The sequence below is a fragment of the Stomoxys calcitrans genome, chromosome 1 (assembly GCF_963082655.1).
Source record: "Stomoxys calcitrans chromosome 1, idStoCalc2.1, whole genome shotgun sequence".
Taxonomy (NCBI): Eukaryota; Metazoa; Arthropoda; class Insecta; order Diptera; family Muscidae; genus Stomoxys; species Stomoxys calcitrans.
The window spans coordinates 51037194-51053616 of record NC_081552.1 but is presented as its reverse complement, the minus strand read 5'-3'; the positions used below and the strand labels follow the sequence as shown (position 1 = coordinate 51053616).

At 38.4% G+C, this 16423-nt stretch overlaps 1 protein-coding gene across 2 annotated transcripts; it reads left to right on the top strand.

The window, feature by feature from the left end:
• Nucleotides 1–5874: 5874 nt before the first annotated feature.
• LOC131995143 (uncharacterized) lies at nt 5875–7779 on the top strand. 2 transcript variants are annotated; one of them, XM_059363207.1, is made up of 2 exons: nt 5875–6078; nt 6167–7779. In XM_059363207.1, exons 1-2 carry the CDS (start codon nt 5956–5958, stop codon nt 7088–7090), a joined length of 1047 nt encoding a protein of 348 aa, XP_059219190.1. In that variant the 5' UTR covers nt 5875–5955; the 3' UTR covers nt 7091–7779. The 2 variants fall into 2 exon arrangements, with proteins under 2 accessions (XP_059219190.1, XP_059219188.1); XM_059363205.1 differs by having other exon boundaries at nt 5877–6078; nt 6143–7779.
• Nucleotides 7780–16423: the final 8644 nt, after the last annotated feature.

The following is a 16423-nucleotide window of genomic DNA, read 5'->3' as shown; positions in this document are numbered from 1 at the left end:
CGGATAATAAATGTGGCTTTTATGGGCCTAAGACCCTAAATTGGAGGATCGGTCTATATGGCAGCTATATCCAAATCTGAATCGATCTGGGCCAAATTGACGAAGGATGTTCAAGGGCCTTATATAACTCACTGTCCCAAATTTCAGCAAAATCTGATAATAAAAGTGGCTTTTATGGGCCTAAGACCCTAAATTGGAGGATCGGTCTATATGGCAGCTATATCCAAATCTGAACCGATCTGAGCCATATTTACGGAAGATGTCGAAGGGTCTAAGACAACTCACTGTCCCAAATTTCAGCAAAATCTGATAATAAATTTGGCTTTTATGGGCCTAAGACCCTAAATTGGAGGATCGGTCTATATGGCAGCTATATCCAAATCTGAACCGATCTGAGCCATATTTACGGAATATGTCGAAGGATCTAAGACAACTCAGTGTCCCAAATTTCGGCAAAATCGGATAATAAATGTGGCTTTTATGGGCCTATGTCCCTATATTGGAGGATCGGTCTAGACGGACATGTCTAGATCGTCTTAGATTTTTACGCTGATCAAGAATATATATACTTTATAGGGTCGGAAATGGATATTTCGATGCGTTGCAAACGGAATGACAAAATGAATATACCCCCATCCGTCAGTGGTGGGTATAATAAATTTGATACCCAATTTTAAGGCCAATGGCAATATGCGGATCAAATAAATGATATTTAGAGTGATATTATTTACTGACTATCGAAATATCGGGCTCAAATAAAGGTATTTGGGAGAAGAATACGAATGTGATATCCAAATGTAGGACCATGTATTTGGGGCACCGCCCCTTCCCCAAAACGCCCCCAAAAGGTGCCTACAAATTTACCGACCATGGCAATATGTGGCTCAAATGAAAAGTATTTGAGATTAGAAAACGAATTTGATAAACAATTTTGAGGCCAAGTGTATGGGGGACGCTTCATCCAATATACTTCCCTTAAACCAATGGCAATATTGGGTTTAAACAAATGGTATTAAAAGTACAGCACTAGGCTTATATTTTTTTCATGGCTAAGTGTCTGGGGGACCACCTCACATCCGAAAAAACCTCTAAACCGGACATACATATTTACCGATCATGGCAATATACCCACTTTCGGTAGTTCACACTGGGGGTCCACCCCCTAAACCCACCAATCACTACCCTAGGGGCCTTCCCACTCCCAAAATCCCCATGAGAATATCGGGCTTAAATAATGTATATTAATTCGCTTCGAGCGAATTCGTAGTACAATAAAGATAATGTGGGATACAGATAAAGGCCCGGTTCAGTAGAACACGAATCTGATAAATATTTTCAGAGCCAAGTCACTGAGTGGTCGCCCAATCCCCCAAACCGGACATGTTTGCCGACTATGGATCATGGGGCTCGAATGAAAGATATTTGGAAAAAAAGAAAACCCCTGTCGTAGTTACGCACCCAAAAACTCCCCGCACAGATATACATATGTTTAGAGCAGTGGTGGGCAAATACACACATAATTGCACATTATGGTGAACGTGCACAAGAACATAACCCTGTGGGCCTGGAAATTGTGTGTACATGTGTTAGTGACCACTGGTTTAGACCGATGCGAACAATGTTGGGAGTAGTAGTTTAGTTCGTTTACTGAAATGAACTGGTTCAATGAACTCGTGAACTAACTGAACGAACTATCTTAACGAACTATTGAACAAAACAGTAACTAACTGAACCAAATGGTGAACTAACTAGTGAACTTATTGAATGAAATTGTGAACTGACTGAATGAACTAGAGAACGATCAGTGCACTAACTGGACTTACAGAACAAACTGGTAGACTATATTAAGTGAGCTGAAGTGGGCGTAAATGAAATGATGCGAAGAAAAATTTGATTATGGCTGGTGAAATCATTTGTTGTTAAAATATTTTTTGACCGAACTAGTGAACTTACTGAATAAATTAGTGATCTAACTTAACGAACTAGAGAACATATTGTGCGAACTTGTGAACTAACTGAAGTATCTAGTGAATGAACTGATGCACTAACTGAACGAACTAGTGGTTCATCGTGTTAGATATACGATCTATCCGTGGAGCAAATACAAATTCGAATCATTACCTTGTTACAGCAAAGGTTCGCAACCGCTTGAGTATGGCGAGACACTGCACGGAAGCTGAACATTGAAAAGCTGCAAACAAAACAACCGAATACTCCACTTAACTGACCCAACTGCTTAATGAAAGCACTCCTTGTCCCGATGATATAGCGGCGCAGTGGCAATCCATTGCCCACTCCATGGAAATCCGTTCTTGGGTACCGGAAGCATCCCCCAAGAAACCCATGGTACGACCAAGAGTGTCGAGATGCTACTGAAGCCAGGAATGCAGGAATCCCGTACACAAGAAAGTAGACAACACGAAATGTGCAATTTCGTACATCACATACAAGATACTTTCGAGCGTACTGTATGAAAGATTCAAATCTATAGTCAATGAGATAATTGGGCCCTATCAATCACGAGAAGGACATATCAACACCTACCATCTCTTTGTTAACTACAAAACCGCTTTCAATAGCTTTATACGTTCAAAGGTATTTCAAGCCAAGTCTGAGTTTGGTATCCTTGCAAAATTAATAAGACTCTGCATGATGACACTTGCTGGTACACGTTCCACGGTATAAATAGGAAAGAATCTATCTAATACCTATCGAGGTTTCAGACAAGGAGACAGCCTATCGTGTGATTTCTAATAATATAATAATTATAATTATACGAGATGCAGATGTGAATTGATATGTCACACCACTAACAAGACAACAAATGCTAATCGCGTATGCCGATGACATCGTATCATAGGTCGGTCACCGGAAGTATTAAATGCTGCCTTTGAAAGAATCGAAAGAGAGTCAGTGAAAATGGATCTGGCAGTAAATGGAGATACAACGAGGTGGATGGTACTATCAACTCCCAAAACGCCTTGTACAACTAAGCATATGGAAAAAATGGAGGAAATTGGCAACCACAACTTTGAGATAGTCAGCAATTTTATCTACCTAGGCACCGCCGTAACCAATACAAATGACATCAGTTTTGAAATAAATCGCAGAATAATACTGGCAAACAGATTCTACTTTGGATTAAGTAAGCAGCTTAAAAACAAGGCCACCTCTTGACAGACGAAGATCACACTATACTACCCGTGTTGTTATAAGGTTCCGAGGTGTGGGTACTTGTGAAAGCAGACGAGGCAGTGCTTGGAGTGTTTGAGAGATAAATGATTGGTAAAATGTATGGACCAGTTTGCGTTAATGGAGAATATAGGCGTCGTATGAACCACGAACTGTATAAGCTGTATGACGATGTTAGCATAGTTAAATGTATCAAAATACCACGACAAGCGTCAGAATGGATGAAGAAACTCAAGCGAAGAAGTCTTTTGAAGGCGATCACCATGGTACACGCAAACCGGGACGGCCAAAAGCCCGATGGAAAGATCAAGTGGTGAGAGACACTTCGAAATTCGGTGTCACAGATAGTAGAAGGAGCGCAGAAGACAGAGGCATTGGGAACGCTATTCTAAGTTCGGCTAAAGGGACAAATGTTTCAGCATAGCCAATTAAAGTAAAGTAAAAGAACGAACTAGTGAACTAACTGCACGAACTAGACTAACTGAACGAGTTAGTGAGCTCACGGAACGAACTTGTGAAGTACCTGTACGAACTAATTAAAAGAACTAGTGAACTATTAAGTTCACTGAGCCAAAATAAGCTGATGTGGGCCTCAATGCAAAAAATTTTGATATGTGAACTATAAAATAACATGGGGAGCGGGTTGGGTTCAGTTGCAGTAACTTATAATAATATGTAATATAGTAGTTAAGCATATAGGATATGGCAAACCATGAACTATTTAACCATACAATAACGCATTGTAAATAGCATAATGGTACTAAAACTAGCCTTTCCTTTGGGAAAGCATACTAAAACTACAATTTACTTCGGGAAAGGGAACAAAAACTACCCTTTCCTTTGGGAAAGGGTTACCAAACTACCTGTTCCTTTGGAAAGGTACTAAAACTACCCTTTACATTGGGAAAGAGTACTTAAACCACACTTTTCTTTGGGAAAGGGTACTAAGACTACTCTTTCCTTTGAGAAAGGGGACTAAAACTACATTTTCCTTTGGGAAAGGGTAGGAAACTACCCTTTTCTACGGAATAGGGTACTTAAATTACCCTTTCCTTGGAAAAGTGTATTGAAACTACCGTTTTCTTTGAAAAAGGGTACTAAAACTATCCTTTCCTTTGAGAAAGGGGACTAAAACTACCTTTTCCTTTGTGAAAGGGTACTAAAACTACAATTTTCTTCAAGAAAGTGTACTAAAACTACTCTTTCCTTTGGGAAAGGGTACTAAAACTACCATTTTCTTTGGGAAAGGGTACTAAATTACACTTTCCTATGAAATAGGTAAACTACACTTTCGTTTGGAAATTTGTACTACAACTATCCGTTCCTTTGGGAAAGGGTATTAAAACTACCCTTTTCTTTGGGAAAGGGTACTAAAGCTACAGTTTACTTTGGGAAAGGGTACTAAAACTACCCTTTTCTTTGGGAAAGGGTTATAAAACTACCAGTTCCTTTGGGAAAGGGGACCTAAAACTACCCTTTTCTTTGGGAAGGGGTACAAAAACCCTCCATTCCAAAATGTTAATACCAAATTTTTGGTATAAGGTTACTATAAGAGAGCACACAAAATTTCGCATCACCCAATCTCCGAGATGTAGCGTTTCTGAAAATTAGGGTAAAGGGGAGGGTCCGGCCCCCATTTAGATATGTATGTGAAAGTCTGAAGAAAATCGGTTTAGTCATTTTTGAGTCTATACGCTACAAAAGTATACCGATAAGGACGGCAAACGACGTCATAATAATCACTTTCAGTGATGAGTCTCATTTCTGGCTGAATGGCTTCGTCAAACAGCAATCCACACGTACTCCATGAGGTTATCATTGTATGCGGGAAAAATTACGGTTTGATGCATTTTATGGGCCGGCGGCTTCATTGGGCCGTACTTCTTCCGCGATGATCAAGACCAGCAAAATACTGTGAATGGGAATCGCTACCGTTCAATGATTACAGAACATGTTCGGCCCCAATTGGATGTAATAGACTTGGAGGACATGTGGTTTCAACGAAACGGCGCCACAATCCACACAGCGAATTCATTTATTGGAAACCAAGTTTGGAGGACGTGTTATCTCACGAAATGGTCCAGTCGATTGGCCGCCTCGGTCGTACGATTTGACGCCGTTATAATATTTCCTATGGGACTACGTCATGGCGATACAATTAAAGGTAGTCTCATTTGTACAACAACCACAAATCATATGGTGTAATGCGCCATCCGACCATCAAGCTGATCGTCGTTTTGCCAACACACACAAAGTAATTTGTTTGCAAGTGTGTATTCGTGCGCGTATATGAGCAGAGAATATGCGAGATAGAGAATGACAACAAAGACAATGCAAACAAAAATCTGACATCTTAATACCGTCAAACATGGCCGGCTGTTAACAGTTGTTCGTGAGACCACCTTTTTAAATCCGTCTTGGGGCTACGTCAAGTCTATGGTCTATACATGACATAATTACCAGCTAGTGTACCGCAAACAGCTAAGTAAAATTTTTTCTCGCGAAGTGCACTATCTGTCAACAAGTTTTAGTTGTGTGTGTGTATTATAGTTTAGAACCATTCAGCACACAAACAACTAAAATAGTCCGAACTAGTAACATACACAAAACCAGAATTGCACTAATAACTGATTTTGACAGATAGTATTAATTGAATATTAATTAGATTGTCGTTTTAATTTTCATTTTATAATTTTTTGTTTTATTTTTAACCCTTTACAATTTATTCCAAAATTATTTTTTTTTTTTGAAGTAAAATTCACCATGTCATCTTTTAAAATCTGTTGCTTGTGCCTTGCTGAGTGCTCGGAATACGAAAGCCTTTATCAAAAGGGTGGCAAGGAAACGCGCCTCTATGAAATGGCCTACAACATCTTTCATCCATATGTAAGGAGTATACCCACTATTTTTTTCCACAAAACAGTCATAAACCTAATTTACAAACTCTCAGATTTTAAATATGGAAGTATTGCAGAAACTCGATGTCATATGTTTAGAATGCTGGTATCATATTCTGGATTTTGAGGACTTTCGTATGAACATCATCAAGGCTCAATTTGGTGGCCAAGAAACCAACGATGTGATCTACGAGAAGAAACTTGAGGATATCTATGGAATATGTAATGAGGATAACAATGATTATAATGTTAGTAATAATAATAACGAACAATGCCTAATGGAAAAGCGTATCAATGTCATAAAAGAGGCCAATAATCCAATTGATTTGGAAAATTTTCAAATCGGCAATATCGAAGATAAGCATGAAAAAGTGCCACAATTAAGATGGCATAATCCTACGCCAAAGAAAGATAAAATCTACCCATCGATACCGCTTGAGCCAGGATGCCTTGCTAAAAAAACCATAGAGTTTCTGCAAAGTCTTTGTGACGAAATGAATGAACCTCAAACCCCAGCGGAAACTTCTAGTAATAAACTCGCCAGAACTTCTAATAATAAGCCCGCCATTAGCAATAAGAGTAAAACAAAAGAGAAATCCTCGGATCAAAAAGGCAACAACGTCTTTCCCGATGAGCATCCGGAATATGAGCACATAAAAAATCGTTGTAAGGAAATAAGGCAATTGAATGATCACTTAAAAGCCGAAGGAGTTCTTTTTCTGGAAAGTTTACTACTAAATTCTGATGATGACGATGATGGAAACTCATCTATGACACCATGGCCTTCAAATGTTTCATGTAAAACTCATAATGATCTGGAGAAGATTATAATTATTGACGATGATGATGAAGAAAATGATATAGTTGTTGATGATATCAAGGAAGAAACTGACCAGGATCTGGAAATAATTAGCATATATTCCAATTCAGAACCCTTTGAAGGAAATGACTGCGCTTCGCCAAAAGTTTTAGCTTCTGGTATATATCAAGTTTCTCAGTAAGATCAGGAACCCATTATAAAGTAGATATAAAAGGAAGATCCTACTAAAGTGGAAAAATTTCGATACACTAGGAAGAAGAGACAAATATATCAAAGAGAAAAATATCACAAAAAGAAAGCCATTCGAAAAAAGGGTGACTTAACGAGAAATAAACAAAAATTACATTGAAACATAAAACACCGAATGGAAACTCATTGGGAGGTCATCAGAGAGTTATGGAAGAGAAATTTCTGCCACAGAATACTAGAGAGACAAATAAGCGGGATAAGAGAAGTCTGAAAACAAAAAGTTTGCAAGGAGATATTCCTTGCAAACTTTTTGTTCAGGAAGAATGAAATACAAATAAAAGAAATGTGAAAGAGATAACACTAAAGGTGAGCATTTTTAAGGAGCAGGATGGAACAATGAACGAGAGAACTACGAGAGAGAGAGTTCTGGAACAAATGAGTCTGGAAGCGACAAATATAGGAGAGACCACTCTAGGGGGGACCACTCTGGGAGAGACAACACTGCGAGAGATTACTCTGGGAGAGACAACGCTTAAAGAGAATCCAAAAAAAAAAAAAAATATCCCTGGAGGAGAGTTTGCATCAAGATAGAACTCAAGAGGATAGCTTACTAAAGGAGAAAAGAAATGAAATTTTACAAAAAAAAGCATAAAATTAAATAAAAATTAAAAACAAGTATAAGCGTGCTAAGTTCGGACGGGCCGAATCTTATATACCCTCCACCATGGATCGCATTTGTCGCCTTCTTTGCGCGGTATCAAAGAATAATGAATAAGGACTGTTATGCTATCGGGGCTATATCAAGTTATAGTCCGATTCGGACCATAAATGAATCGAATGCTGAACATTGAACAAGTCATTGTGTAATATTTCAGTCCATTCGGATAAGAATTGCGCCTTGTAGGGGCTCAAGAAGCAAAATCGGGAGATATATATGTATATGGGAGCTGTATCAAGCTATAGATCGATTCAGACCATGTTGGACACGTATGTTGAAGGTCATGGGAGAAACAGTTGTACAAAAGTTCTGCCAAATCGGTTGAGAATTTCGTCCTCTGGAAGCTCAAGAAATCAAGATCCCAGATCGGTTTATTTTATTTGCGTCATACATGTTGAAAATAATACCAAAACGACATTTGCGCCCTCTAGCGGCTCAAGAAGTCAAGATCCAAGAACGGTTTATATGGCAGCTATACCAAGTTATGAACCGATTCGAACTATACTTAGCACAGTTTGAAGCGAAATTACAGCCAAAACGTATAAGAATTGCGCTTTCAAAAAGCTGAAGAAGTCAAGACCCAAGATCGGTTTATATGACAGTTATATCAGGTCAACAACCGATTGGAACCATACTTAGCATACTTACAATCTCTACCGACCTACACTAATAGAAAGTATTTGTGGAAAATTTCAAGCGGCTAGCTTTACTCCTTTGAAAGTTAGCCTGCTTTCGACAGACAGACGGACGGACGGGCAGACGTGGCTAGATCGGCTTAAAATGTCATGACGATCAAGAATATATATACTTTATGGGGTCTTAGACGCATATTTCGAGGTGTTACAAATAGAATGACAACATTAATATACCCCCATCCTATGGAGGAGGGTATAAAAAAACATAAAAACAAGTTATAGCGTGCTAAGTTCGGCCGGGCTGTGGACTATGGATCGCATTTGTCAAGTTATTTGATTGACTTTTTCATATACGAGTCACATCAAATTATTGACCAGTGTCGGAGTGTCAAATTGGGAGATCGGTTTATATGGCAGCTATAACAGGTTATCAAACGATTTAGACGATACTTGGTACAGTTATTGAAAGTCATACCAAAACGATGTATGTTAAATTTCATCCAAATTGGAATTGCCCTCTCTAGAACCTCAAAAGTTTATTCGGGAGATCGGTTTTTATTTTACTTTTATAAACATTTTAATGTAATTTGTTTTTGCGAATTACGATCGATTTAAACATTTACGATCTTAAATTTCAAAAATTTTCGTTCAATTAAGAAATACATAATTCACAATAGAGAGATAGGCACATGTATTCCTCGATGTCGCGAACTGCTGGTATCGAAATCCAGCGAGCGCTTCCAGCTGCCCCTAACCTGGAAACAGACGCTAATGTTGGTCATTGGTTATTTAAAGGCGCCAATAACTAGTCTTGTCATTTCGAGTATCACTCGAGAACTCAGTATTTAAGTAAGAGTCAGTGCCACCTGACCTGACTCTACTCTCGGTGGCTGCCAGCATTTGCAGCTACTCCGCGAATACGAAGCTTTCCACTATCCATAACTTGTGGATGCGGCCGGTAACTTTCCATCATGTCGGAACTCAAAGTTCTAGCCTAAAATATACTTAAATATTAAGTAATAAAAAAATATTAAATAAAAAAATAAAAAAATATATTTATAAAGGTAAAAAATTGAAAACCCTAGCAAAAATTTTAAATACTCATAAATGAATTTTGTGGTGAAAAGAAATTAACTTACAAATTTGGAATAATACAATGAAAACAATTCATTGATTAACTCAAATAAGTAGAAACAAAAGTAACAAATCCAAAAAGTTAAGTACAAAATATTAGCCTGACGGATGTAAAAATTGTCTGATTTCAGAAATCAATGATAATTGTTAATTTTAAGCAATTTCTTGTATTTTATTTTAGTTTTTTGTTTTAGTAAAAAAATATATTTTTTAATTTTCAATGTACAAAGCTAAGAATTTTTTATAAAAGAAAAAAAAAAATTTGTTAAGTTCGGCCGGGTCGAATCTTATATACCCTCCACCATGGATCGCATTTGTTAAGCTCTATGCCCGGTATATCTTTATCGGCAAACAAAGGATAATGGATAAGAATTGCTGCTATTGGCGCTATGTCAGGTTATAAACCCGTTCGCCCGGCACGAGATAGCCGATCTGTGCGGTGTTCATCGCTGTTACGAGAAGCTTAGCTGTGAGCTACCGGGCCCGTCCACAGGTTGCGGATAGTGGAATGCTCCATACGGAGTAGTTGCAACGACAGTCGCAGACAATCAGTGGTATCGAGCGAAGAGTCTCAGTGGGAGGCCGGGTGGTACTGGCTCTTGCCGAGTGCCTATGATGCTCGATATGACAAGGCGAGTTATTGGCGCCTTTGAATAACCAATGCCCAAGACCGAAACGAGCTTGCACGCCTATAAGAGCTTAACGACGATCGCCACCTCCACGTGGCTACGACAACAACAACAACACCAACCGAGTCGGGCCAGACTTGGTTTGGATGTTAAAGACAATAGTAGATATATAATAGTAAGAATTGCGCCCCAGAGGGACTCTTCCCCCTCCAAAATGATTTTGTCTAAAAAAAATTTAATTTAATTTATTCTTAAAAGAAAATTTTAGTAAAATTTTTTAAAATGACTAAATCTCATATTTGAAATATTCTACAACGACATTTAGTTGAAGGCAGAGCCGCCTTAAAATTATTTTTCTTTGGGACAAAATTATAATGAAATTCTTAGTAAAAATAAAATGTTAATGAAATTTTTTCTAAACAAATTTTAATGAAATTTTTCTAATGAAAAAATTTCATCGTAACATTCTCTAATGACAAAACTTCAGTACGGGCCGGACCCCCCTCGAAATTATTTTTTTGAAAACAAAGTTATTTAATTTTTTTTTCTAAAGACAACATTTTAATAAAATTTTTTCTAAAGACAAAATTTTTATAATAAAGAAATTTCACTAAAATTTTTTCTTAAGACTAAATTTTAATACATTCTTTAAGGACGAAATTTCAGCGAAAAACTCTGTAAAGACAACCTAACGTTGATAATATTTTTTAAAACCCTTATTTCAATAAAATTTTGCATTTTGCAACACTATAATATACTAATATATAAATATTTTTAAAGTATTTTTATTATGCTTATCTATCTCAAACAACGTTTTACTAAAATTTTTTCAGCAGACAAATTTCAATAAATATTTTCAAAGACAAAATTTTAACGCATTACGCCTGAATCTTGATTCCGATTTTGATGAAATTTTATATATTCATAATTTAAAGAATTTATCTTAACTTCTTGAGCCTCTAAAGGCGCAAGCCTTATCCGATTTGATCTTGACTTCTTGAGCCTCTAGAGTGCGCAAGTCTTATCCGATTTAGTTTAAATTTTGAGTGACGTGATTTGTTATGACTTCCAACAACTGTGCCAAATATGGTTTAGATCGGTCCATAACCTGATGAAGCTGCCATATAAACCGATCTGGGATCTTCTTAAGCATCTTGAGAGCGCAATTATTAACCGATTTGCCTGAAATTTTGTACAACGGCTTCTCCCAAATATGGTCTGAACCTGATACAGCTCCCATATAAACTGATCTCCCTATATTATTTCTTAAGCCCCTAAAGGGCGCAATTCTTATTCGATTTGGCTGAAATTTTACACAATGACTTCTACTAGGATGTCAAACCTACAATTTATTTATGGTCCAATTCGGACCATAATTTGATATAACTCCAATAGCGAAGCAACTCTTTTCTTTTATCCTTTGTTTGCCAAAAAAGAGATGCCGGGAAAATAACTCGACAAATGCGATCCATGGTGGAGGGTATATAAGATTCGGCCCGGCCGAACTTTGCACGCTTTTACTTGGTTTATCTCGAATTCATCGTCGCTACAGTGAGTTAGGAGAAATTACTCACTGTACTCACTGCATATGAAAGCGTCTCGCTGTAATTAATAGAACTGATCACACAAATCGTTTGCAAACTCTTTGTTTCTCATAAAAAAAATAAGGCGTATGTGTGTGTGTGTTGCCTTCGTACGAATTTCGTACTACGAAATCAGACGACAAGAAAAAAAATACTCTATCTGAAGCAAAATGTTCCCGAATACGTACATTGTACAACGTGCACTCATTGAAATCTGAATCAAACTTTCTTTTTGCTGAAGCGCTAATTTTTATACCCTCCACCATAGAATGGGGGTATACTAACCTGATATAGCTGCCATATAAAACGAACTTGAATCTTGAATTCTTGAGCTACTTACTTACTTTACTTTACTTTAATTGGCTATGACAGAATATTTCTTAGAACGTAGAATAGCGTTCCAAGCGCATCGATTTTCTGCGCTCATTCTAAAATCTCTGACACCAAGTTTCGAGGTGTCTCCCACAACTTGATCTTTCCATCGGGCTTTTGGTCTTTCCGGTTTGCGTGTACCACCGTGTTTGCCTTTAAAAGACTTCTTTGCTGAAGCTTCTTCATCCATTCTGACAACATGACCTAGGCAACGCAGCCGTTGTATTTTGATGCGTGTAACTATGCTATCGTCGTCATACAGCTCGTGGTTCATACGTCATCTATATTCTCCGTTAACGCAAACTGGTCCATATATTTTACGAAGAATCTTTCTCTCAAATACTCCAAGCACTGCCTCATCTGCTTTGACATATACCCATGCTTCAGAACCATATAACAGCACGGGTAGTATCAGTGTCTTGTAAAGTGTAGTCTTCGTCTGTCGAGAGGTGGCCTTGTTTCTAAACTGCTTACTTAGTCCAAAGTAGCATCTGTTTGCCAGTATTATCCTTCGCTTTATCTCAAAACTGGTGTCATTCGTTTCGGTTACGGCGGTGCCGAGGTAGATAAAGTTACTGACTATCTCAAAGTTGTGGTTCCCAACTTTCTCCACGTTCTTTATCTGCTCGGTTGCACAAGGCTTTTTGGGAGTGGAAACCATCCATTTCGTCTTATCTCCATTTACTGCCAGACCCATTTTCACTGACTCTCTTTCGATTCTTTCAAAGGCTGCAGTTACTACTTCCGATGACCGACCTATGATATCGATCTTGTGATTAGTGTGCCATATCTATTCACTCTGCATCTCGTATAATCTTCTCCAGCAGGATATTAAAGAGATCACACGAGAGGCTGTCTCCTTGTCTGAAACCTCGTTTGGTATTAAATGGTTCGGAGAGATTCTTTCCTATTCTTACTGAGAAACGCGTATCAGCAAGTGTCATCCTGCAGAGTCTAATTAATTTTGCAGGGATACCAAACTCAGACATGGCTTGAAATACCTTTGAACGTAAAGGAGTATCGAAGGCGGCTTTGTAGTCAACAAAGAGGTGGTAGGTGTTGATTTGTCCTTCTCGCGTCTTATCCAGGATTTGGCGCAGGGTGAATATCTGGTCTAGGGTGGATTTACCTGGTCTAAAGCCGCATTGATAGGGCCCAATTATCTCATTGACTTTAGGTTTTAATCATTCACACAGTACGCTCGAGAGTATCTTGTATGCGATGGGAAGGAGACTTATTCCTCTGTAGTTGGCACATTCCGTCTTATTTCCTTTCTTGTCTACGGGACATAGTATGCTGAGGTTCCAATCATCGGGTATGCGTTCTTCTAGCCAGATTGCGCAGATAAGCTGATGCATACGCCTTATCAGCGTGTCGCCTCCGGTCTTAAATAGTTCAGCGGGTAACCCGTCGGCTCCTACTGCCTTGTTGTTCTTTAGTTCTTTATACCATCATCAGGGATTGGTTCTGCAGTATCCTCTTTGCCGCCAACATCGGACACTAGCAGTTGGGTAAAATGTTCTTTCCATATCCTCAGCATGTTGTCTGTGTCAGTTACCAGATTTCCTTCTTTGTCTCTGCAGGAGGATGTGCCTGCACCAAAGCCATCGGTTTGATTTTTAATTCTTTGGTTGAATTTCCGGACTTCATTCTGACTCCTGTACATCTCAATTCGCTCACACTCACGTCTTTCCATTTCCTTTTTCTTTCTGCGGAATAGACGTTTCTCCTCTTTGCTTTTCTCCCGATACCTCTCCTTCATCTGGCGCGTTGCTACTGATTGCAGGGTTGCTCTATATGCCGCATTCTTGGCTTCAGTAGCATCTCGACACTCTTGGTCGTACCAAGGGTTTTTTGGAGGAGGCTTTCGGTACCCAAGTACGAATTTCGCGGCATTTTCCATGGAGTGACCAATAGTTTGCCACGACACTTACACAAGGCTGACACCTTTCACACTAACTGTTCTTTTCCTCCGCATGTATTTTATTTTAAGTGATACACGTTTTTTCTATACGACTACTTAGCTTCCGTGGCATACACATGTCATTTGTGTGCATCTTTTGAAAGTTGTGTTGTGTTCGAACGCTGCTGCCGCCCATTCGAATCTCCGATCATTGAGCTCGTCTGGAAATTAAGAAAACTTTAGGACATATAAAGACATGATGGAAATGATGAGCATATACGAAAATAGTTGGATTAAATTTTTACCGGACATCTTTTCCAAGAAAAACGGATTTTCGGTAGTTTTTAATTAAGTTCGAAGAATAAAATAGCGACACCATTTAAGCAGAATATAGATGGTTATTCGTAAAAATTGGCCAAAATTTATTTTTATACCCACCACCGAAGGATGGGGGTATATTCATTTTGTCATTCCGTTTTCAACACATCGAAATATCCATTTCCGACCCTATAAAGTATATATATTCTTGATCAGCGTAAAAATCTAAGACGATCTAGACATGTCCGTCTGTCCGTCTGTCTGTTGAAATCACGCTACAGTCTTTAAAAATTGAGATATTGAGCTGAAATTTTGCACAGATTCTTTTTTTGTCCATAAGCAGGTTAAGTTCGAAGATGGGCTATATCGGACTATATCTTGATATAGCCCCCATATAGACCGATCCGCCGATTTAGGGTCTTAGGCCCATAAAAGCCACATTTATTATCCGATTTTGCTGAAATTTGGGACAGTGAGTTGCGTTGAGCCCTTCGACATCCTTCGTCAATTTGGTCTAGATCGGTTCAAATTTGGATATAGCTGCCATATAGACCGATCCTCCGATTTTTGTTCTTAGGCCCATAAAAGCCACAATTATTATCCGATTTTGCTGAAATTTGGGACAGTGAGTTGCGTTGAGCCTTTCGACATCCTTCGTCAATTTGGCCCAGATCGGTTCAAATTTGGATATAGCTGCCATATAGACCGATCCTCCGATTTATGGTCTTAGGCCCATAAAAGCCACATTTATTATCCGATTTTGCTGAAATTTGGGACAGTGATTTGCCTTAGGCCCTTCGACATCTTTCTTCTATTTGGCCCTGATCGGTTCAAATTTGGATATAGCTGCCATATAGACCGATCTCTCGATTTAAGGTTTTGGGCCCATAAAAAGCGCATTTATTGTCCGATGTCGCCGAAATTTGGGACAATGGCTTGTGTTGGGCTCTTCGATATTTGTCTTCAAATTGGCTCAGATCGGTTCAGATTTGGATATAGCTGCCATATAGACCGATCTCTCGGTTGAACAATGACATGTACTTATAAGCATTTGGTCTAAATCGGATGATATCGAAATGTGGTTCACATATATACCCGAGGTGGTGGGTATCCAAAGTTCGGCCCGGCCGAACTTAACGCCTTCTTACTTGTTTGAAATATTTTACAATTATAGTTGCTTAATGTTTTCAATTCGTTTGCGTAACATTTTATGGAAATAAACCATTTAAAACCAATAGACCGGCACAAATACTATCACATTGAAATAATAAAACTAGTTAAGAGCAAATATTAGCTGAAATGAAAAACTTTCATCGCCAAAACTTTCACTATAAACCTAAGATATTCCCAAAGACAGCCACACTTTGAAGGCTTTGAAAGATTAGGATCGGCTTATAAATAGTTGTGTTGGCAATCAGTGCAAAATTTTGCCCTGACTTTATAACCAAATGTTACAGCCTATGGGTATGTTCCTGCTCCTAACAGCAACCAAAATTTTCAAAAAAAAAAAAAAAAATTAGATATCCTTGCCAATTTCACAGTAACAACAGAATTTTGGCAATTTTCGTTTTGAATAAATGTGGGATGGTACAAAATATCAGCCAAAGCGGATTACGCCCTCTAGAGGCTCAAGAAGTAAAATCGGGTGATCGGTTTATATGGAGGCCTTTTATATTTCGGGATTAGAGAACACAAAAACAAATATTAACTATTGAAAATCGCTTTATGGGTTTTCAAAATATTTCCCATTATGATTTATACACTTTTGCATGCGTTTGAACCAATTGTCCAAGCACTTTTGCCACTGTGATTGAGGTTTCTCCAAAACATTGCATTCTGAAAGCATCAACCGCTTCTTCAGGTGTCGAGAAACGTTGACCTCTCATTTTATTTTTTACGTACTATACCCGTAAAGAAGTCATTCGCTGCCAAGTCAGGACTATATGGCGGATTATTCATAAAATCTATGTTTTAAGTGCTCCAAATGCAGTTGTTTCGTATTTTTGGAGCTTTTCTTTCGACCAATCGATACG